A 24174-nucleotide genomic window follows, 5' to 3' on the forward strand; every position below is an offset into this window, starting at 1 on the left:
ACTCATGACAAGCATCTCTCTCTGCCCAGACGCTGTGCACAGAGAAAACTGTTGACACCCACAAAATACAGTTCCCATTACATCACACTGAGGCCCATCACAATTTTTTGGGAGTAATGTTAAATTTAGTTGAGCCATCAGTCACTCCACCCAGCGTGGTGTCATGATATTCTACAGCCACAGCAGACGCAGCTCGCCTCTCGCCATTACAGAGCACAGAATGAGAAGAATTCTCTGTATGTCCACCAATCACATTACTCACGATCTGCTTATTTTCATAGTAAACACTGGATGAAGCCATTGTCTGAACCAGACATTAGTGTGTATTCAAGCCGGTACCCACTCCAGATGTTACATCTTGTATTGAAATGCAATTTGCATACTGCCTCAGAAAATTGGCTTGGTTTCCCCGCCGAAACCTATGAAGCCGGATTGCACCGAGGAACTCTTCAAAGGTAAGAGGCTCAAATTTAGTTGCCTCCGTTGCAAATTGCAGATCAACTTTCTTTGCTGTGCTGAACACACAGGCCTAGCGTGATTCCTGAGGCAATGCACCTGGGCTTCATCTTTCTGTGGCCCATGTGGAATAAGGCACTGCAAAGTGTAGTGTTGGGGGGCGGGTGGGTGAGAGGAGGGGTAGGGAGGGGGGGCTGAAGTTGATGGTTATCTCGAGAGGGGAAAGAAACCCTCTTGGTTTCCACAACTCTTGCTCAGTACTGGGTAGACATTATGGAGAAATTAGTTTCCAGTAAAGGCAATTTTATTGTTTATTGATGGTAACATGAATATGGTGCGGTGACAAAAAGAAAAAAAAAAGTGTCGTGTTGTTTGCCCGGGTTTGGCAATTTTTCACTCTCTCTCTCTTTTCATCCAACAGTGGAGAAAAGTATATGAAAAGAAGCTTGTGTTTTGATTGAAAGTTGATTTTGACTTTTCCTTGGCAAAGACAGATGCCAGTAACAGACTTCAGCTGAGACACAGTCAGCAAGAAAAAGCACAGTGTGTCAGCGTTGCTCTTATTTAGCTTTTCATCAGTTGATCAATATTTTTTGCTCTTGGTTCCAATTAATAAACTGTTCCAGTGAGCCATTAACTGATTATCATACAGTCTTTTTGACTTGCCTCTTCATTTATTCGCTTAATTTGCACAAAGTGTACTTACTTTCCCTGAGGTAATTGAGATGAGAGAGAAGCACTTCGGCGTTGTACATGGTGGTGAGCCGGAGGAAGTCGTCCTTGCTCATCTTGCAGAGCTCTTTGCCGTCGGTGTTCTGAAACATGGCCGTGTCGATCTCCAACAGGCCGTACTCCTTGATGGCCCACTCTAGCCACTGGCGCACATGGTCCTGGGACCACAACGACGGGTCTGTGGGGAGACGGTATTGGAGAACTGCATTGAATGTGAAATGATTGATTGTGTGGACAGACAGTTGAGGAAACAGAGCTGGGAGTGTCTCAGTGAGGTAAATGGAGGGGAAGAAATGAACAAATTGGAAGCAGAGTTTTATATCAGAAGCAGACACTGTTTAGCTAGTAGTAAATATTCTTTGTCTTATTTCAACCATATGAAGCAGGGTTTGTTAGACTAAGGTAAATCATCTTTCAGAGTAGTGTTCTGAAATTCCCTCCTGTGACCAAACCTTGTACGTTTTGCTTTGTTTAAGTTAAATACAAAGTATCTGCAAGTACTACTTGACCCAAGTACTGCACAGCCAAGTTGGAAAACCAAACCCCAAACTTACCACTTGTGGTTAAGGAGTGGCCTCCATGTGGAGCTCCTATTAGGTTGATAGATGAGTGGCGTTTTGCATCAGTTTAATACTAACACTTGAGTAGCTTTTATAATGGAAAATTTGCTGAGAGTTCATTCGATTTTAATTAAATGCATTACATGTGCTCATTTTTTTTGGGGGGGGGTTGAAAAACAGTCATTCTCTCTGGCTCTCTGGCTCATGTGTAAGAAAATAATCAACTTGCGCATTAAAATTAAATACTTTCACCCCAAAACTGCACTTGTTACTCCCTGAACTGTATTATCCGCCATGCTTAAAGATCAAATTTGTAAAAACAGGGAAGAAATATATTGGTTTGGCAGACAAACTGACATCTCTACCTGCACGCATTCAGCTGTGCACCCCGCGGGTGATGTAAAACCCTGGAACAATGCTTTACACCATGGACTGGGTACATAAAAACGGGACTCATAAAACATTTACAGCATTGGCAAAATGATATCAAAAGAGAGGAGTGATTCTGTCTGAACTCACAGCAGTAGCGCAGGAGAAACACCTGGTACAATTTCCACCTTTTAATAAATATGCAGAGAATATACAGACACGGTACACTGGCGGTTACCTATAGGCGCTCTTACCTGCAGGTACAATGACTCGACGCTCATTGGTGGTCATGTTAGGGGGAGGGGCGTTCTTCTCATCCATGTAGTTTCCATAGTTCATCTGAGAAGTGTCGTTGCCCCCCACCAGCTTATTGCATTTACCCACACTGCAGTCCACTGGAGACTCCCTGCTACACAAACACACACACATACAAGTAAGTTGTAAAAATATTATCAGCAGATAACTTGGGTGTTGTTAGTTTTCTTTTCCAGTCGTTGACTTTGGCACTGGTTATTTCAGCCCTGCGCTCACCAGGGGCAATTATATCAAAGATTAGATACAAACGTGAAGCTTAGTTGTAGTCGAGAACTGACCATAAAAATACCGGCAGTCGTTTTTCACACAACACAGAAGAATGTAAGAGACAGGAAGGGAATGTCATGCCATACCTGGATCCATTCATATGCTCGTATTCTCTCTTGACGTTCACCCGCACGGGCTGGTTGATCCACTCCTGCTGGGGGGGTAAAGGGTTGATTTTGTGGGTCTGGCCGTAGTCCTGTGTGCCAGATGCAGTCATGTCTGTCTTGGGGAGGGGGGCAGCAGCAGCGTACGGAGGCTCAAATAAGGACTGGTCTTCACTCACCACTGATAGCGCCTCCTGGAGATGAAAGGAAAAAAATGCTTGTTATTTGTTTTTTGACTCACTTCACTTCACTTTCAAGTGAGAATATGTGAGAAAATGCCAAATATAAAATATACAGCCATTCTGTACACTTTTTAGACAATACACTAAATACTTCTGTTTCCATCCCATGTTACACGTCTTTACAGGAGCTTAGAGCAAGTTTAGCTGCCTTCTTTGTGCTAAGCACCGGCTCTAGTTTCATTTTCAATTAACAGTTATCAGAGTGATAACAGTGTTACATTTCGCCCCCAAATGCCCAGCTATTCCTTTAAGAGTGGGAGGACACAGTCATCCAACAAGAATTATTAAAATACACTGAAACTCATGAGCAGATACGACATCAGTCAGTCGTTTGACACTACCCAGAAACTTGTGATGTCAATTTTTTAGTCTCATGAGTATTTGTGTTTACAGCAATTATGTGCAGTTATAGGTCATATCACAGTCTGGCATCCTAAGTGGTTTGTGTACACAGCCCATGTAGCAACTGTCGTTTCCTGTTGATGTTAGGATGACTTCAATCATGCCCACAGTGGAGTAAGACAGAGCTGTAAGATTGGAGGCATCCAACAAACTGGTTTATTAAACATACTGTATGATCCATTGGAGTTTTTTTCAACAGTAGCCATTAGATATTTACATTTAACAAAAAATGCTTTTTCAAAATCATGAATCTCACATTTAATTCTTGTGCTGACATGACAAATGTACTGTAAAATAAATTCTCTGGCAGTATAATAATTTTCTGTGGCCCGTTATCAGTATCTTCTTAACTTCACTGGACACAAAAATCCCCTGTCAGGCCCTGATGTGTCTGTCCTGTCTGGGCCTTGGGCTTCCCTCCACAGCTGAAGACTCAACAGAAGCAAGGGGGGGTGGGGGGGTCGCGGCTACACTGACCCTTCTGCTGTGGCTCAGCTGGAGCAATGTAAGTTTATTAAAGAAAACAAACGCAGAAACTCAGGGCCGGCCAAGATATTACGTGGTTTCAACATGCTCCTCGTGTAATGTCTTGGAAGTAGAGCATGGATTATCCACTTGATGGGTCGCATTTTCACACGCAGATGTCACCGCTTGTGGTGCTTGACAGTGAACAGAGTCGGTCAGTGTCACCATCTCAGACTGGTGCCAAGCATTAACTTGTAGCTGGCACAGGATGTAGAAACTTCTTCACAATGGCTTGATGAGTCAGCCTTTGTTTTAAATGCTCCATCCATCATTGTTAAAAACAATCAAAGAAACAAATACAAAGAAAACAAAAAAAACAAGTCAGAATATCAAGTGAAATCATTATAGTCATATGCCTCTGCTAAGGATTAGGCTCAGGTCTGATGCACATCTGGATCTGATAGGATCTGATGGCACAGCTTAGACCGAGACGTGTCTAATCCCCTGGGACTGAATTATTTCATTCCAAAATGCCACATATCTGCTTCAGGGGAAAAATGCTACTTGATATTCATTGATCAATATTTCCAACATGTCGTTTGCATTCTCTAAAATGTTACTTTTATGAAAGTGAAATCCTCCTGATCTCACATAACTTCAGTACCATTCCTTTCTAGGACATTTCATGCGAGTCGAAAGTCTTCACTTAGGCCTATGTGAATGACATATGTCTCTTTTTTGGAGCAAACGTTTGCATCAGCACAAATGGAGATTCAGTAGGTATGTATGTGGTGTGTGTGTGTGTGTGTGTGTGTGTGTGTGTGTGTGTGCGCACACATAAACACCACATTGACTATAAATGTCAGGGATGCTCTGTCACCAACTCTATTTTGAGTGATCACAACCCCTTTTGTCTTTTATGGTAGTATAGCCGAGTGACTAAGAAGAACTCATGTCAGTGTAAATCTTAGTGCTCCAGCAAGAAATATATCGATGACAGTTTTACTTATGATCAGTACCTAATCTATGTTGCTCACCATATGACCAAACTTATCTAACAGAAAGCAGTGAAAGTAAGGTGAAGACTTGGACTATAGTGAAGTCATTTGCACCATAGTGCCCTCTGTTGTAATACCACAGCCTGATTACTGGCTGGCTGTATTGTAATGACACAAAGATTTACAGAGTCCTAAAGCTGTTTTAGTGCACCAATATTCTGGTTTGATAATATTAAGAGGGAAACTGGCAACTTCATATTAAACTAACTTGAGAGGAGTCTCAGGTGCCATATTTAATGTTTCTTCCCACTGGCAGATAGCTAGGCCTCCACCATACGACAAACACACAACAAACGCTTAAGGTTTCCTAAAGGTTAATGGTTGGATTAAAAAAAAAAAAAAAAAAAGCTGAATCTCTCCAGGAGCGCTTAACCAACCCGCCAGAATTAGATTTTCCAGTGATTTCATCAGTGGATCCATCATAGTCTGAGCACTGGCAGCAGGACTCACTATCTGAGCAGAGCACAGCAGCTCGTCTGTGGATGATAAAGTGTAGAAGAGTGAGGGAATGTCTCATTACGGCCCGATAAGGGCTCAGTTGGCTATTTTGACTGTTACATGTTATATTTACAGTGACATATCAGCCTGTGCAATTGAAGCCATGATTGGCAAGTGGTGCATGCCTATCAAGATTGCATGAGGTTTTTTTTTTTTTAAATAGGAGCTCGCCACACTCATGAGGAGACGCTGAAAGGATGACAGAGCAGTGCCAATTTGCTGTGTTTTCTTTCCAGTATCTGAGAGGAACACACACACACACACACACTGCCAGTGAGCGCCAAAGGCAGTTAGTCTGTGTTTTTTTTTTTTTTTTTTTCTGTCTGTAGATATTTTGTGAAATGGTTACCTTGAGCACTAGACAGGAACTTCTCCCAAAGTCTGTGCCCAAAAATCTAAAATCATGATCACATAACCAATCACTAGGAACATTTTGACATAATAAAACGTTAAGCCTTTTGAAAACTTGTTTTTGGAAAATGTTTTTTTTTTTTTTTAAAGATATGGCTTCTCACTATGTCATAAATCTATATCAAGACAAAGGAGGAGGAAAAAGAAAAAAAACATCCTAGCTCAGCTGTGAAGCTGCAAGCACCGTTATACCGTAAGCGTTGTGTGAGTGTGACACCTGCTGGGAGCCACCTCTGCTCTGTTTACATCAGCCAAGTCTATCTCTCCAAGTGCGTCACCACACGTCTGGGGCGGACTGGATATATATACATGCAATAGCTCCAACATCCAAATTGCACGTGTGTCTGTTTGGCGTTCACACACAGCCATCTAAGCAGTAGCCACCCGGGGTATGCGGGGGGTAGAGGTAGGGAGGAGGAGGGGGGGCATTCCTGTCTTTTGTTTAAGAAGGAAGAGGAAACCTGTCAGGAAAAGATTGTGTAGGACAGGAAGCTCTCATGGCTAGAGAGCCCTTCCTTTCTTTTAGAGAGCATGAATGCAGCTCACAGCCACTCATTTACACACAGGGATTCAATTATGATTATATTAATTCACACAACGTCTTGCTTTGTTGCGGACATCCAAGCTGAGACGTTCATGTCCCTGTTGTGTGTCATTCACCTCCATGCTGTACATAACAAAAACACCCAGAGCGCTGCGAATAACGGGATTCAAAGTGACTATATATGCAGCCTGACATTTTTGTCTGGCCAACGTTTACACTCCTCCAAAACTCACACCACACCCAGCCGCCACAAACCAGCTACTTTAAATTTCCAAAAAGAAAATAAGTCACATGCATCACTTTTCAGCAACAATAAGAGTAAATGCAGATGCTGCTGCATTCTTCTGAGCTTAGACTTGTTAACCAGAGGACACGGACTGGACGCATGGCAGGGTGAACTATTAGGGACTTGCCATTCAACATCTGGTGGCTGCAGCCATAATACATCTGGAATTTGACTGTCGGGGGCCAGTAGCCAATGTTAATGTGGACCAGCACTCTTGACTACCAACATACCATTTCAAAATAGTTGTGTAACTATATAAGGAGCAAGCCAAGGTATCATTGTGAAGCCCTGTGGTTTAAAGTGTTGCAAATTGTGCAGTTACCGCATGAAGTTGCCAAATGACAGCTTTCCATACGCTTTGACAAAACTCTCTGTCCGATAACGGAGGGGAAAAACACTTACAACAGTCATCAGCAACAGAGACGGGAAGATTACTTCTTTCTAAAGCAACAAATCATCACAGTTTCTTTGAGCCACGGTCGAATCTTCGGACCGAGCCGGGCGATGTGCCACACCGCTGTTGCGCAGCTCGACACATCGCATCCAGCAGTACATCCAGTCACAGCTATTGCTCAATCCCCCGCTTCCCAGACTAAACCAAGGCGTTGAACTCGTGGATAACTTATACCTATATGGAATAACAGCCCACAGCGCGTAGTCTGAAACAAATAACCACTCCTTTGTGTCTTTCCAGACGTGCGTAATTGTGCGCTTGGTCTCCCCCAAAATCCAAAGCGTGATTCTGATTTAGCCTTAAATCCACACCGTAGCGTATCCTCTCAACCAGGCATCTTATTGAAAAACAGGACAGCGGATACTTTCAAAGAAAGGAGGAAAAAGAAGGAAATCTGGTTACCGCTTTCAGACCGAGAGAAAAAAGCCGCTCATCGTCGTCAGATTGGAGGTCCCAGCTCACAGACCGACACAGAGGGGCATTTCAACCCATTGCTTAAAAAAAGGAGGCGCAACTCCGAAAAAGCAGTCTCCCACAAACTCATACACCCCGTTCTCCACCCTTACCTTAATAGTTCCGTCCATTTTGCGCAATTTTCAGCGGACCCCGACAATATCCCAAACATGACACGCTCCTGAATTAATTCCAGCCCCCGGTATGTGGCGGAGAGAAAGAGACACTTTTACCGGATTGAGTTTTTTCTTTCCTCTAAATTTGGGAAGTGAAGTCACCACTGTTGAGAAGGTTGAGAAGGAAGCTGTGTGTCACCGAAAGCCCTGCCTTCAAAAAAGCAGGATACTGTCCCAGAGAGATAAGCAGGGAAAACAATTGTGTTCGCTCCGCTGTTATGTTTTTCTGTTCGGAAATATTTACAGGATGGCTGCCTGCGTTGTGCACAGCCATTGCTGTGTAGTCATGCTGTAGAATAGAGTTTTGTGTTTTGCTTTCCCACTAATGGCACAGATGGTGTGGACGGGTTTACTATTTGTCAGACTTTTGAATTATTTCTTCACACATTTAACCAAGGTTTTCTGGAGTGGGGTTTGCTGTCACATGACACTACAAGTTATGTGATCCCACGTTTTCTTTCTTTCTTTTTTTTATTTTTTATAAAAGCGTTTTAAGGATCACGCCTACACTTCACACTTGCATCTGGCTGTGACTCCATCCTTCAGTAAATCAATATATTTTCTGTTTTATTCTATATTTCCAAGTGAAAAGTGATAGCCCACGTTAAATAAAGTTGATCCTGACAGATGTTTCTCCCAGACGTTGGGCTGCTGATGGAGCTCTAAATCAAGACAGCACAGAAAACCTGAACACCTATGGCAGGAGCTGTTGCAACCTTGTCTTTTTTGTTACAGCTTTCTGTGAAGTTTCCCTGAGACACCATTAATAAAATCCAAGCATTCAGCTCCTAACCGCACTATAGTCTGAGGGTCTGCTCTACACGTGTGCGTCTGCTGCTGCTGCAGCACAGGACTGAATGGATGACACGCAGCCTGCCTCAACAACACAAACTCAAATATATTATTAAATTGTTATCACCAGCAGTAGACATTGACTTTGCTTTTGTTATTCTATCGTTTCCCTCCTCTACTCGCCTGAACCTAAAAAGAAACACAAATCCACTAATCCCCACCCCCACATAGGTATTTTTTTTCTTCTTTTCGTCTACCCTATGAAATTGCCCTCATCAATTCAAGCATAATTTTAGTGCAGATGCTAGACATGGAGCCAGCTCTGAACGTGACCAGGCCAATAACACTGCAAGAAACGTCCGTTTTCACAAATGTATTGCCATATTCAGCATCTCAGTGTTGTTTCTTTTCTTTTCTTTTTTTTACTAAGGACAAATGAAACATATAAATCTAACAAGTAGGTAATTTAGATTTAGAGACTTTAAAACATACTTTACTATTATACTTGTTTAAGGGATTTTTTTTAACAAGCTTGAGTCTAGTTTGGAAAAATCGGATCATTCCATCAGTATCAAGAAAACCACATTTGATGAGGAAAAAAATAGTTTTAAGACCTTATTTTGGACACAATGTGAATATATCTCATTACACCGCCTGTTTTTATAATGTTTAACAATATGGACCTACTACAACTGAGGTGAAATGATGATGAATATTTTTTGCAGTGTTGGGGTTTTGCCTTGGGGAGCGGCCCATACGCCGCCGCGACGACTGACAGCAGGGCCGGCCTGTCTGCTTTCGACTCGGGGGTCTGGTGGGGCTGTGGGCCCCCACCCTTGGGACCACCACATCTGGATCCTGCTAAGGGTCAAGGCTTCTCCTGCCTGAGGCCAGTTCAGACTCGTGTAATTAAGGGAGACACCTTGTTTAACTCTTCAGTGACTGGTTTGGTTTCTTTCTTTCTTTCTTCACTACATTCCTGCATCTGTGGGTTTGATACAGTCCTTTCATTTTAATGATGCCATTGTGAGTGGCTTAAGTTGTGACTCTGGAGCTGGTGATTCACCTCACAGAGCCTTATGACCGCTTCTACAAACACATATCCTAAAATACCCCCATACCACCACTTTACACTGTGATGTGTGTATTTTTGGGGGGATTTATATCACCAGTTTCCATTAATATACAAGTAAAGTTTACCCTTCAAACATAGTTTAGGTTGTGTAAGTAGCTGAAATGCAATGTTATGGAATTTACAGGATGCTTTTCAAATGACACAGACAACATTACTCCATCCATGTATTAAAATAACCTGCCACCCCCAGATTCAAAGCTGATAAGGAGGGCTGGGGGTCCAGGACCTACCAAGACCATAATGAATACAGTGGTAACAAACATTTTGGAAGGCCAATAAACAGATGCAAGTTGGTTTACACAGTGAACCACAGAACATCTGGCTTGACGCTGGAACTAGACAGCCAGACATTTCTGCCTTAGCCTACACCACGAGCCAGTAGCTCCTCTGTCTCTCCACTGAGGCAACAAGCCAGAGGTGGGCGGACACTATGGAGAGTTTATGTTCAGCAGCCTTTCAATTGTTAGGCCCATCCTTTCTTCTTTAGCTTATATGAAGATCTAAGTTTTAGAGAACAGAGTTGAATGTCATACACAAGGAAAAAAAAAAGAGTGGGTGTTTAGGCTTTTATTTGTCACATTGGCTCAACAAGTGCAAACAGTCTGTCAAAGAGGAGATATAAAGGGGAAATAAAATGAGGAGGCAGCTTATTTTCAGAAGTCCTGCTTCCTATTTGTTTCTTAGAAAAAAGTCAACATGCTTGTGGATTTCTCCCAAACGACCCATCCTTTTTCTTGTTTCATGCTTTGTATCAAGACATTTTTTTTTTCAATCTAGTGTGGGAAGTTATGTTTTTGTTTTTTTCAGAGTGTTGTGAGAAACTTTTCAGCGGAGCGAACTGTTATTACAATGAAGAAATAGTCCCAGTCCATGTGAGCCTGCTAAAGTTGCTGTTTATTAGACTGCAGACTTGTATTCAGATCATTCCTTCTCTCGGGCTAAAAGACAGCCCGAGTCAAAATACTGAGGGCAAAAAGTGGAGTCTGCAGCGCATATAAGCACGAACTGTCTGGCCCCTCGCTCTAGGCCATAATTAATTTGAGATTTATTTTTATTGGAGAGTTCCAGTCTCGCCTGGCCTTAACCAAACAAAACCAAATGCTGGGCCGTGGATTCGCTTGAACGAGGGATATTTCTTTTAAATTTCGTATTGAGGCGTGCCACATTCTGACCAATATCTCCCTGAATGTGTGTGAGTGAGTTGAGTAAGTGAGTGAGTGCAGCACTTGCACGCAAAAAACACACACACACGCCAACCCTGAATCCGAGAAGAAGAAGAAGGAAAAAAAATACAATAAATAACATATCTGGAATCAGAGCAAATAAATAATCTACGCTGCATTTCCACAGCAAATAAAAAAAAAAAAGCTATGAGATGCGAGTAACTGTAAAATTGGAAGTTAAGTCGCCTTCCTGCTCAGGTCCTCCTAACCTCTTTCCCTCCTTCACTGGCCTCCTGTCTTCTTTACAGGAGGAGGGCAGAGAGACTCATTTTTAAATCATATTTTCTCCTAAAACATTCCTCACCATTCAACTCGCTTACAACAAATCGGGAATTGTTCTGAGCCCTAAAACTCCGAGTCTCTCCGCTGTGGCACAAACGCTGCGCCTGGATGAAAAGAGCCCTTATTCAAAGGGGGAATAAGTCTTCAAAACATTAGCAAGTCGCCCTTGGAAAAATACCTTGATTATGGAGATATCACCGTGCCCGCCTCTGCATAATGGCTCATTTTAATGAGGCACAATCTGAGCAGTCACCCCTCGGTATATTATTCTAATGTGAGCTAACGTCGTCATGCAAGCCACACAGATTCACAGAGACAACTTGCGAGCAAAGTGCACGCTGGAACATCATGTTGGGCATTAGCCTATATGGTCATACACGGTCTTATATCAAAAAGAAATATTTCATGGTTGGAGCGCTTCAGAAATGTAGCAGAAATGCAGGATCTGCGCCATATGTGGCACGATGCACTTTTTTCTTTTTTGATGTGAAAACCAGATGTGCGCTGTTTGCTTTATTTACATTCTCAGCACTGTGGCAGAGAGAGGGAGAGCAAGAGAGAGAGAGAAAGAGACAGACTGAGAGAGAGATTCATGACGTCAAACATGATAATGAACCATAACAGAAGTAGCTCTTGGGTTGAAGACAAAATAAATCTAATCAATACTCACACAGATCACAACACAGCCATGTTTCTTTAACAGTGTCAACATGCAGGGAGGTCCAACACAAATGCACCAGGCGTGTTATGTGCATCATGGTAAAGCCACATGTGTTATGCTGTTGTCATTTAATGTTGTAACAATATTTATATAAGATCTGGATAAACTGTCAATGTAAAGACTTCATTTTAATAGTTTCAGATGTGAATAACATGTTAAGATCATCTCATCGCCTCCGCTGACTGGAGAAACCCCAGTTTTCTCATGTTAGGCTATTTGGGATATTAATATCGCACGGAATTTGAAAAAGAAATGAAAGGACCCCACTTTGTCCCTCCAACATTACCTGATCGAAGAGACGGTGGTGTCTTACCTTGACGTAAGACGAGGTGTCAGGGACAGTTTGAAACATGTCTACTTGACAGACAGGCCCAAGGGTGTTCAGTGTCCAGTGGGCCCTGGGAGAAAAGGAAAACACAGAGAGTCAATCATAACTTAATGACATCCTTTTTCTTATCATTATTATCATAGGTATTATTCCATTATTATTAGTCATTATTAGTTGTTTATTTTAGCTTAAACATAAGGCACACTTGACTTACCACTTATACCAAAATAAAGCACAAGTCAAAAGTGCTTAATTAATGCCCCATGTATGTGTAACTGCACATAATGCCTTCATTCATTCGTTTTTTTTTCTTCTTCTTTCAGCAGTGGTCAGTGGTATTAGATATGGCCAGGTTTTAATTACAGCTGGCCATAGATTAACAACACCAACAGATGGAAATTACACCACTAACCTGCTGGTAAAGAGAATGAACTACTCCAACAGGAGTGAGCTCCAATAAGAGCTGGGCAGCATGAAGAAAAAGAGGGGCCTCATCCCAACCCCCATCACGTTTTCCCCCTAAAGCTTACCACATATTGAAACACTTTTCGCTTTAATAAGTGCAGCTTACAAAGTCTAGGGTGAAAGGGCACTTAGAGGACGGTGTCTTTAGCCCTTCCCTCCCTGTGCAATTATTAGGAAGGTAGTGGCATATACCATCACAAACGGCTGTTATATGGACTGTGTGATAAAGCAAATTAACGTATATGGACCTCTATAATGGCATCCAGGACGCACCATTAAAGCCTAACGTATCTTAACAAGGCCTATGGGACATCTCTCTCCCGTTCAGTAGCATGCAAGTTTTGACCTGTCAGGGTTATAAATATACAATGAACTTTTATTTATTTAGTTTTCGACTGTGCATTTTTAGTATAATTAGAGGTGGATGCAGATCTCAGGCTCTTCTGATCTTAAGCCAGTACCTGACAGGGAAATCCAAAAGAAAAGAAATAGTTTTTTTTAAGGGAGGGTAGGGGGGCTTGTACCTTCCTACACGCGATCAGGAGTTAAATAGCAGCACAATTTCTCCTTCTTTTACTGCGCAATTTCACGTTCCCGCTTAAGTTTTTTGCGCATTGAATTCCTGCCCCATGATAAATTAACCAAAAAAAAAAAAAAGGAGGTGGGGGGAGTTATACACGAACGTGGCAGGGTTTAAATACTTGTAAGGGACCCTTGTCTTTTTCTTTTTTTCTCCTTCTTTTTTTTGTCTTCTCCACGCAGGCCTCGCCTCATAAAGTTCCCCAAATGCATCCAATTTCTACGCGGTAAAAAGCGCATAGGATACCGCATCTGCAGCCAATTAGGCAGAGGAGGACTGGTGAATAACGGCGTGAACCTTCCTCCGAGACAGCCCCGTGGGCCGGGACCCCTCTAGTGTTACATTTTAAGCATCTTACCTTGCTGTTATCCATCATAACCGAGAGCCAACTGATTTTCAGCTAATACGCATTCCACCCCCCTCCTCCCTCTCCCTCTCCACTCTCCACTTTACCTATAGACTCCCCTAAAGTGAGACTCCGACGAACTGAGCTTGTGTTTTTCGATTGCAAAAGTCCGATTGAAGTCAGACTTCGAATAAGGTACAACTTTGAAGAACGAGTCTGCTGCGATAAGACAACAAAACATTGAGAAGAAAGCGGATGGAGGCTGCAGCTTCATTTCACTGTCGCAGTCATTTCGAGGAGTGCATTTAAATAATCAACTGCAGGCGCAATCTGCTGCACTTTACAGCCAGTCTGTGCCTTCAAAAACAACAATTTAAACAAGTGCAAATGATGCACCGTCCTGTTGCACGCACACCTACGCTGCAGAGTGCGCGAGACTTCAGGAAACGCCAAATCCGCCTTTGTTATTTTTCACACTCACCTGTCGTTACCGTGTGCGTCGCTTGATGTCTTTCGATCGAATCACGCCTCCTCCAATTCTCAATAATTAGTCCCGTTCAGGCAAAGCCGTTTTCCCGATGATGATGACAGTGAGTTATTTTGAAAGGGGCTGAAAAGGAGCGCCGGGTGTATGAATGGAAATGTTCCTGAGATGGGAAAGCCGCGACCAATGAGCAGAGAGAGAAAACCTCCCCTTGCCTGCCGTGTGAGGCCACTGAACCATGAAATAAGGGGAAAGCAAGAGAGAGAAAGAGCGTCATAAATCTGCTTTGCAGATTCTTCTGTAGGAAAGACGTGTCTCTAAATATGTAAATATATTTTTTTAAAGATGTTTCTGCACTTGTTATTTATTTATTAGTTTTCTGTTATTTCCCCCCCCCTCCTCGTGCACCACAGCAGCAGTAGCGCGTGCGGGTGAACTGCTGCGTGAACTGTTAGAGAACTTCAAACGCACCACAAGCGTCACTGCAAAAACAACATGTTTCTTCTAAGAAAATGTGATTGTAGCCCAGAGATCCTCTCACCTGCAAACCTTACCCACCCGCACATTAAGTGATGGGCAACGTGTTTTCACATATTCAGACTCATTTGGACCAAAGACACGTTTTTAATATGAAAACATAAATAAATAAATAAAAGATTCATAACCAGACTTATTCAAAATGTATTTCTGGAGAAATGGACAGTCCCTGGATTCTTACATTTCTGGAAAGAAGGATGTCCATTCCCTTCGGTTCAAGCTATGAGCTCTTATTAAGAAAAAGAAACAAACAAGCAAAAAAACAAACAAACAGTGGAGGCTATTTTATTTTGAATGGTCTATACGCAGACGCTCATTCACGCTCCTGCATGTCCTCATGGTGACAGTTCCCGTAGGAATACAACAGCAACACGAGTTCCTCCGCAGCGGGTTTGTCTTTTCCTGCACAGTTGACCCCACTCAGTTCACTAACTTCATTTCCTTTACTTTGCTGCCCTCAGCTTCGACCAGAGTCCCACCAAAGGATGTGGGGCAATTCACGGTGAGGAAAGTCGCCCAACCATAGCATTTTATAGCCTCATCAAGGTCGCTATTTCACGCAGAGCAACCAAAGTGAAACAGAGAAGTCGCCTGTAACTTTTCTTTTTCTTTCTTCTTCTTTTTTTTGTTGCATTGCAGAGCCTATATGAGATGAGCGCGAGACCTATTGTACAAGGCAGCCTTTTTGCTGTCAAATAGTGATGCAAGGATATAAGAAAAGCCATGAATGAAAACTTTAACATAAAACAGGTTGATTTCTTTGGCGAGGAATTTCAATAACGACACTTTGTTACGTAAAATCTATACAATGCAACCCTTAAACGCCACATATTAGGCCTATTAGGACTGGCTTCACTGATTAACAGTATTTAGGGGTGGGGGTGGGGGGGTCATCTGGTAAAAAGGTCGTCTTTCATCACCGGCTAGACCTTCTGTTTGTTGCACCGTTTCCTAATGCAATGATTAAGAACAACAACATTGATAATGGTGTTCCCAGCACGAAACAATGGACGGAAATCCCAACATCCGTTTCACTGAAAAATGGCATTCATGGGCCTGCTGTGTTGCCTTCCTGAGGATACAGTAGAAGAAGTTTTCCAGCACATTTGAACAGCAACTATTTAATTCTCAAAGAGCGAAATATGAAGAATAAAAAACATATGATATTTTGTTCTACTGTTGATGGAAGTATTAATAAAGGCGGAAGCATCCAGCTGTCAGTACCTGGTCAATGTGTCAAAGCCAGCAGGGGTTGATTGAGTTTATCTTGAAAGGAAAAATAAGTTGTGATTTATTATTATTTGCACTGCAGAAAACTGTTTGGAAATGGTATCCATAGTTCTTTGTGCTCCCTGCCATACAGTACTAGTGTTTTCTAATGCTGTTATAATAACATAAAGTTTAATCACACAATGCCACGACAGCACTATGTCGGATATCAACAGTTGCTGAATAGGCCTGCTGTAATTGTCTAAACCCTTTTGACACTGATTGCTTTGTCCAATGTGGCGACACCCTCTCATGTGTTTTTGAAGGAGGTAAAAAAAAAAAAAAAACTGAATATATTATGTGCAAATCCTTTGAGACCTCAGTCTGGTTGTTTCATCAAGTCTTGCACCATCAAGGACTTCTTGTTTTTTGTACTTTTTTTTGCCGTGGTAATGACATTAAACGTGGAATGTAGCTGTGAGGTGATCGTACCTCTTGTGGAGAGCTCCAACAGGACTCTTGACAGTCTCGATTGTCGTTCATGTTGATTTAGCATAAGGTTGCAAAACAGAATCTCCCCTTGTGCTTTATTAAGCAGACTCAATCCCACTACTGCACTTTGGCCAAACAATCTACCATCAACAGTTTCCCATATGCAGTCCACTGCCAGTCTTTCCTCACTGGTATGTTAACATTTCTGAGCTCCTTCTCTTGGGATTCCACCAAAAGCACTTGTATTTGAGATGATGTGGGCAACCTACAGACATCTGTGATTACATCGCCTAGAGTAAATGAAGCTCCTTACTCTGAACTGTAATGAGTTATTTATTTAGTTGAAGGGGCTACTGAGAGATGATCTGGAGATGGAGATCGGTCTCATTCCAGCCTCTTTCTTTTTCTTTTTTCCCCCCGTTTTCACTCCTCAGGGAGAGAGGAAAATGGCAGTGTGGCACCAGGGAAGGCAGGGCAGAATATTGAATCTTTTCACGCAAGCTTCAAGGCAGTTGTGGTCCAGACATGGAACAGTTAGTGAGGTAACAGCAACAACAACACAAGTTCAAAACAGTGGAGCTCTCTCTTTCTCTCCCTTAATAGTTCTTTAACATCTCTGTTGTATTGAATTAGAGCGTTAATTATTTATAATAGGCTTAATGGAGAAACAGGGCATGTATTTCCTGGTGTTAATGGTTAAATCATTGTAACTGTTGGTCTTGTTTGAAATTCTCATCCCATGAACATTCACATTACAAGCTGCAGCAACGTCAGAGCTTGGGCTTCATTTTCTGTGACTTAGAAAATGTTAAGAAAGCATCAGTCTAATGTCAAGACACAACTTGGAAGACGTACCAACACCCATCAGAACTTGTGGCCCTGTCTCCATATTTAAAATCGCTCACACAATGCCGAGTGTAGACAGCAGCCCACTTGTGTGTGTGGTGATAATTAGCAAGGGGAAGTATTAAATTAAAGCAAGGCAGTCATTTTATGAGGCAAGCATTTATGAAGGTAATAGCATCCCTATAAATTTACGACCTCCCAGTGCCTCTTGTGTATTGCCACTCATCAGTTCAGAGCCACCGCTGATATGTCCACTATATGACCTTATCTGTTCAGTCTTGGTATTCTTGCCTCCGGGGGCAATGCTAAGATGAGAGCTTAGGAGACTGGATGTTTGGGGACGGACATATGGTGTCGAGACAAAATGCATGTTGTCATTATATACAATATATTCTGGTATGCAGGTTATCAAAGGAAAAGAGAGGTGTGCTTTGGTCTGTGTCTGTGTGTGCGTCTGTGCTTCATGGCTCTGGTTTTGTGCCCATATAATTACCTTTCAACACACCACAAAACACTCTTCTCTCTGGGTATGTCTAAGGATTTCCCAGACAACTTATCTCATGTCAGCTCAGCTGTAAAGTGTGGACACACCCTGCCTCCAGTCCAGACTGGGCATGGGAAACCAAGGTGCTCACTTTACATTTTAAATCAATCTAGCTTGCCAAGGGGGAGTCATCCCTACATGAACAACATGAGGCTGAAATAAAGCCCCTGAAAATGACTGCTCTTGTGGAAAAACGCAGGGTGAGCAGGAGCAGGAGGAAAGGAGTGCCATTTAGAAAGCCTTAATCATCCCCTGAACTATAAATCCACTGACCGCTCATCATTCAGCAGCATTTTAAAAAGCCCTTAAAGAAAAACACTGAGTGAAATGAATATGCTGTCACCTCTCATTTGGGTCTGGCCTGCTGGCTCAATAAGAAAAGTGTTGTTCCCTGGAAGGCTGCTAGCCCGGTCTGAGCTCTCAGGTTTAGGGTTTACCCCTGTCCCGCATTCTCAAGGCTTTTACTTTGAGGCCCGCGTCTCTCTTTCCTCCCCCACGTCCCCCCAGACATGTCTGACAGGCTGAACTCGATGTGGGCTGCTCACCAGACTACAAAAATCATTCATCTGTGCCTTCAGACGGTCAAATCTGGATCTAATAAAGGGAGCTTGCCTATTGATCCTATTCATAGGGAGTGGTAGTGCCAGCTCTCGCCACTGGAGGGCTCTCTGGCTCAAGCTAGCGGTTGCTCATTGGGGACTTCACTACCCTTTTGTTCAGACAAGGAGACATTATTAAGAAGCAGTGGTGAAGTTTTTTTGAGGAAATTAGCTCATATTTGTTATTAAGTTATAAAAACATTTAATCTCTTCTCTTGTTAATGGTGTTTTTGTTAAAAAAAGAAAAAAGAAAAGAAAAAGCAACTTGCAGTCATGTACTGAGACCACATTGAGAAAATGGTAATTGTAATTGTACCTGTGACCTATCCGAAGACAGCATACAGTATACAAATACTTCCTCAACGGCTTCACATGTGCAAGATAATATGTTTGTTGGGGCCAAATACAACACTTAACCCGTCCTTTTTCACCTGTGGCACAAACAAGCATGTGAAACAGGAAACGCACACAGACATGCACTGACACAGTGCCAGCCAGATGAGGTCAGGATATTGTTTTTCTTCTCTGGAGTGAAATACAGAACGAACGTACAAGCCACAGAACAACACAAAGAGACATCCTCACTCGTGTGGACCAGGCCAGGGAAGGGACTAAGAGGACAGAGAGACAGCAAGGAGTGCCTCACAGTCACTTTTAGGGTTGTGTTTATGTGTGGATGAGGGCACTACCCCAAACGCCTAGGCAAACCACAGCATTCCACGTCGGGTCTTAAAGAGACAGAACGACGCTGTCATCATGAGTATTTGGGAAGTAAAGTGTTAACATATGGTGAGGGCTATTTGAGACGGCACAGAAGCCAGTAGGTGGCCGTGCCAGCTCTCTGACTGTGTTCTGACAGCAGAGTGCACCAGCTCAGATGTCACATCAGGTAGTGCGCAGATTAAAAAAAAAAAAAAAAAAAAGATGCTGTAGAGATTCTACCATGGTTTGTCAGAATGAGGGAAACTGATAAAAGGGTCCATAAAATTCACCCCAAAAATTGTTTTATTCAACATCAAACACACACAGTATTTTTCAGTATCACACTCCTGCTGAAAATGACAGTTGAGCATGCTGTATCTGCATTTCAGTAAACCAGAGATAGAGGGCAGAGTTGAGCTGTGAAACAAGAGTGACAGTGTCAGTGTCCTCTGTTGAGTTTGTGCAATGAACTGTTCTCAAAGAGAAACACAGTCTTGAGTACAACCAATGCAAAATACATGCATATTCAAAATCAATATTTCATTATTGACACTACTACATTAGATTATGCATCTTCAGCCAGAGGTGTACTTTTCATAATTTTTATTACATAGGTTTTCTAGGTCAACTAGTATTGAGCTCTTAAACTGTGCTATCTGGTTTGTATTTTCTCTTCAACTCGACAGAAATCAGTCCATGCAAATGTGTGGCCTTCAAAATCTGAATGAGATTCAAAGCCTTGGAAATTAAAGCGCTGCTGTCTCAGGAATTTATACAAAGTCGTGCAGTTGTGCATATTCACTTGTTTGGATCTTCAGTGCGACACAAACATGAATGAGGCCTTGTGACACGATGCTGTGAGGTGCCCCTCTGAAAGCATCCACACACAGACTGCAGAGTGGGTGAGCAGTTTGAATGATGACAGGCCCAGATTGCATGTAGGGGAAGAAAAGAAAAAAAAGCTCTCTGCTAGGAAGACAGAGAACGAAGACGAGAAAGAGAGAATGAGAAAATGAGAGAATTGTGTAGGTGTGAGGAGGGAGGTGAGAACGTGTGTTGACAATTGGGCAGTTAGAGAGAGGGAAAGCTAGGGGAGAAAGAGAAAGTGTGCTGGTGAGGGGGTGTTGTGGAGAAAGGGCTTTTGAAAAGGAAAGAGAGGATGCAGAGTAGAAAATGAAATGGAAGTGAGGGGGCAAGAAGAGAAACAGCCTGTTTCCTCACTGAAAATCCATGGCACAGTGTGGACTTAACATCCTTAAACCATCAACAGAGCTCTAAAAATAACCCCCATTTCTGCACAGTAAGAGGTGGGAGTGGAGTGGGAGTACGGGTGAGTGAGGTGTGGGTGAGTGGGGTCGGCTGGCGGTTGGAAATGGGATACGGAGCTTGAGACTGGGAGTGAAAAGTTGGAGAGAAACAAAGAAAGAGAGACCGCCCTGCCAGACAGCGGTGATGAGAGATGGGGTTGGCTGCATGTGCGTGTGCAAGAGACGCAAAGATGGAGAGAAATAGAAAGTGTGGGAGTCAGAGAGTCAAAGTGGAAGAGAGACAAACCTCGATCAAGCCCCCACATGCTCACTTATCATAGCACTTTCACTTTGGAAAGAGTCCTTCTTTTGTCTTGAACGCTGAATCAAATGCAGCAGGTGGGCTAGAGTTCTCCAGTTGACTGTCTTGTGAAGTGCAAAGGATTTGCTCCAGTTTGCGTATAGTAACATCTCACTCCAAGGCATTTCGTTGACACCTGCATATCTCACGAGAACCTTAAAATTCTGCCGTGCATCAGGCATTTTATGTATGAAGTATCTTGCATGCAGCTTCATGCAGCTGCATTGTGCTTTGAGTTGGGTGGATGACGGATGAGTGATGGTCGTGGGGCCTTCGTCTGTTTCTCTGCTGCTGCTGTCTTGTGTGCATGGGAGGAGAATGCACATAATGTCTCACTAATACACTTAACTGGTTATGACAAATATCTCATAAAGTTTCACTGTAGAAATTATATTATAAACCCAATAGCATGAACATATGTAACTGGATATCAAGAAAAAATATATAATAGTCAGTCACAGTCGGCTCGCCACAGTCAGCACAGATCCACCATGGATCTAAGATCAACAGGGTATTCCAGCACGGCGGCTAAATAGCTTGTTTCCTGAGTGCACCATTTCATGTAATATGGACGCTTTAGCGCTGTAAAATGATTTTTCATCAACTCTGAAGACATTTCAGTAAGTCACAGCATGTTAAATGGAGTACACATAGGCCTACTGTAAGGACAGTCGAGCCAACAGGCCGGCTGTTATCCTATCAGCATAGAGGTAGCTCCACACATTTAGCTTCAAACCGGATTTGCCTGAAAGCTGTCTCCAGAGGTGGAAAGCAACATTCTGTTTTGGTTCTATTTCTGTAACGACTTCTCAACTGAAGCCAGTATGCTAACCAGCTAGCCTTAGCTTGGCTAGCCTATCGTGTCAGTCCCGAGGAAGTAGTGCTGCTCAGAGCTTGCATATGAACTATTACTATTAGGGCCGGGACTCGATTAAAAAAATTAATCGAATTAATCAGGGGCTTTGTAATTAATTAATCGCAATTAATCGCATTTTAATCGCAGATAAATATTTGACCTGAGAACAGTGAGAAGCATTTTTTTTTCACATGGATTTTAGTATACCATTGAATGACTGAATACATAAGCTGAAGCATTCAAGGTGGTACTTAACCAAGACCAACAGACTAGGGATGCAAATTATCGATTAATTCATTAATCGATATTTGATACATACAGATTAAATGGTCTTTCCTTCCAATACACTATGATGATTACTGTAGTATTTAACTAGGCTACTTAAATCACAGTAGCATAAACTGATTTGTTGAACTCAGCCTGATGTAAACATTAATAAAACTCAGTAACCAATCACACAGGCAGCTCCATGTTGTCCCTGTGTGATGTTCAGGGACAGGTCAGGACAGTCTGAAGACAGAGCTCTGAGGGTGAAGTCCTATCATAATGAGATGAGCTGCACCTGTGACAGTGACAGGTCATAGATATAGCGCTGCAGCTGAGCAGTTAGCGCTATATAGCGCATTTAGCGTGCGCCCGTGTCTGTGTATCTATGTGCAGGCAGAGATCAGAGATGGTGTTTTAAATAACCATGCTAGCGTTTCACCAGCTCTCATCTCTGCCAGTCAGCCTCTCAAACTGCCGCCTCTCTCGCGTGCGGGCGCACCGCACGTAGACACACGTGAGAAAAGAAAAAAAAAAAAAAAAAATTAATAAGTGCGATTAAATTAACGCGTTAATTTTTGTGTAGTTAATTAGTCGTAATTAATGCGTTAAAGTCCCGGCCCTAATTACTATGTTAGTAAACAACTTATTAATCTTGGCTAGCGATAGCAAAAACCAACAAATGGCTTCCTTAAAATAAAACAAGTTAGATTCTGGTTAGATAAATTGGCAACAAGTGCGTACTTAATGATATCGCAAGTCATGAAAGACCGTGCAAGATATGTTTTTGAAATTTCTCTAGATGATTGACACAGATACTGGTAACAGATAGAGTTGAGTCAAACAGATCAATCTTGCAACATTTGTTTCACCATTGGTGCTCCAGGCTGGTTGGGTTTATTGCATCAGAACAAAGCAAGCTGTAGCTAATACAGAGTATTGTACTAAGTTAGTATGCCAACTTATTGCTACCCACCTGCCACATGCGTGGGTTATAAAACAAGACATTTTCAGATTCTCTCCTCTGCCAGTGTGGTGTGGTGGAGGAGAGAAGCTGGAGCTGAAGAGTATACCGTAAGACTGTCTTATGTACTTCAACTCCTGCTTCTCGGGACACAACACAGACTCCATTGAAACCAGCCACTGACAAGCGGCTCCTTCTTCCCTCTCATCACCCTGATAAGCCCTCCTCTGCAGCCTGAACCGCACCTCATCACAGACTGGATGAACTGAACGAAGCCGACAGGTCTGCCAGTGGCACTGATGTTGTTATCAGTGCGAACACAACAGGGATGTAGTGGAGCTAATGATACCGTTTTCTCACAACAAGTGACCGAGGAAATCTTCAGGGTTGCTGTCAGACCCACCTAGGTCCTTAGATGCCTCACACACACAGGATTGTGCCTGATTAGCAAACGGTAATAATCCTAGGCTGTGCGTAAGAGTCGTGTCGATAGGAGAAAAGTGAAGAGAGATAAAGGAGGACATCATCTGAAACTCTTTAGATGAAACAGCCACTTCAGAAGTGTGTGGAGAGAGCACACGATGTAGAGGGTTTACAGGGAGTGCAAATCTTTAAAAATGTTGGAGTGTTAACTTCATTTATCCTCTTAAATATCCATCTTCACTTGACTTGTTGATCATCACATTTAAATCTGATGACACCTCAAGAAAACCACAGAAAGGTTGGCCTAAATGCCTGTTGCAGAGTTTATGAATATTAACGAGAATACCAGTTGACTGAGGTAAGTCGTCATCATTTTGTCCAGACAAAGTAGCTGCCACTCACACTCCTCGTTGGCGAAGACAGAAAGACAGAAATCTGTCTCCTCGACTCGTCGTGTTCTGTTTTTCGTGTTGTGCTCCACACTTTTTTCTTTTTTTCCTGGCATGTTCTCCCTGTCCTTCTGTCCCCCCGACCACCCTCCAATCCGTCTCGCTGATTGCTCTCCCTCTACGTGCCTCCCAGGCCTGTCTCTCCACCTCTCCTCTCTCGCTCCAGCCTTCTCTCACATCTCTAATGAGAGTGTAAGTTACACAGGCATTCAGAAAACCTCCTCTGCTAATTACATGACAAGCATCTCGTTCTGGGACACTAATGAAGAGGAATAGTGAGCTGCAGACGCCACTGGAGCGGTGGCGGTGGTGGTGGTGTGCGTGCGTGTGGTGCAGTGGGGTCAAGCTGGCCACTGGGTGGGGTGTTTGTGTGTATGTATATGTTTGTATGCATGCATGTGTATTGAGAAGGGAGGGGGGGTATTCTGGCGCCAGGCCAGCAGCTTATCATCCAGGGCATGTTGGACTCAGTATCTCATTCTCACCCTCCCTCCTCAGCTTGCTTTTTCCTTTCATCTTACTATACACTTATT

General features: G+C 42.8%; 1 protein-coding gene across 9 annotated transcripts in view; it reads right to left on the minus strand.

Annotated features, from left to right (window-relative positions):
- The window catches only part of fli1 (Fli-1 proto-oncogene, ETS transcription factor), a 32226-nt gene extending 17838 nt beyond the window's left edge, over nt 1–14388 (minus strand). Inside the window, exons 1-5 of one of the 9 annotated variants that reach the window (XM_085795111.1) lie at nt 14146–14388; nt 12232–12343; nt 2786–2997; nt 2372–2526; nt 1163–1366 (exon numbers count right to left, since the gene is read on the minus strand). In XM_085795111.1, the coding sequence (XP_085651237.1) occupies nt 1163–1366; nt 2372–2526; nt 2786–2997; nt 12232–12297 (637 nt within the window). In that variant the 5' untranslated portion in view covers nt 12298–12343; nt 14146–14388. Of the gene's footprint in view, nt 1–1162; nt 1367–2371; nt 2527–2785; nt 2998–6539; nt 6547–7170; nt 7452–7565; nt 8779–12231; nt 12344–14145 lie in introns of those variants that run through there. The other 8 variants (XM_085795115.1, XM_085795114.1, XM_085795113.1 and 5 more) reach the window with 8 other exon arrangements.
- Between the last annotated feature and the right edge of the window lie 9786 nt (nt 14389–24174).

The sequence above is a fragment of the Trachurus japonicus genome, chromosome 13 (genome assembly GCF_045865225.1).
Source record: "Trachurus japonicus isolate A0001 chromosome 13, Traja_1.0".
Lineage (NCBI taxonomy): Eukaryota > Metazoa > Chordata > Actinopteri > Carangiformes > Carangidae > Trachurus > Trachurus japonicus.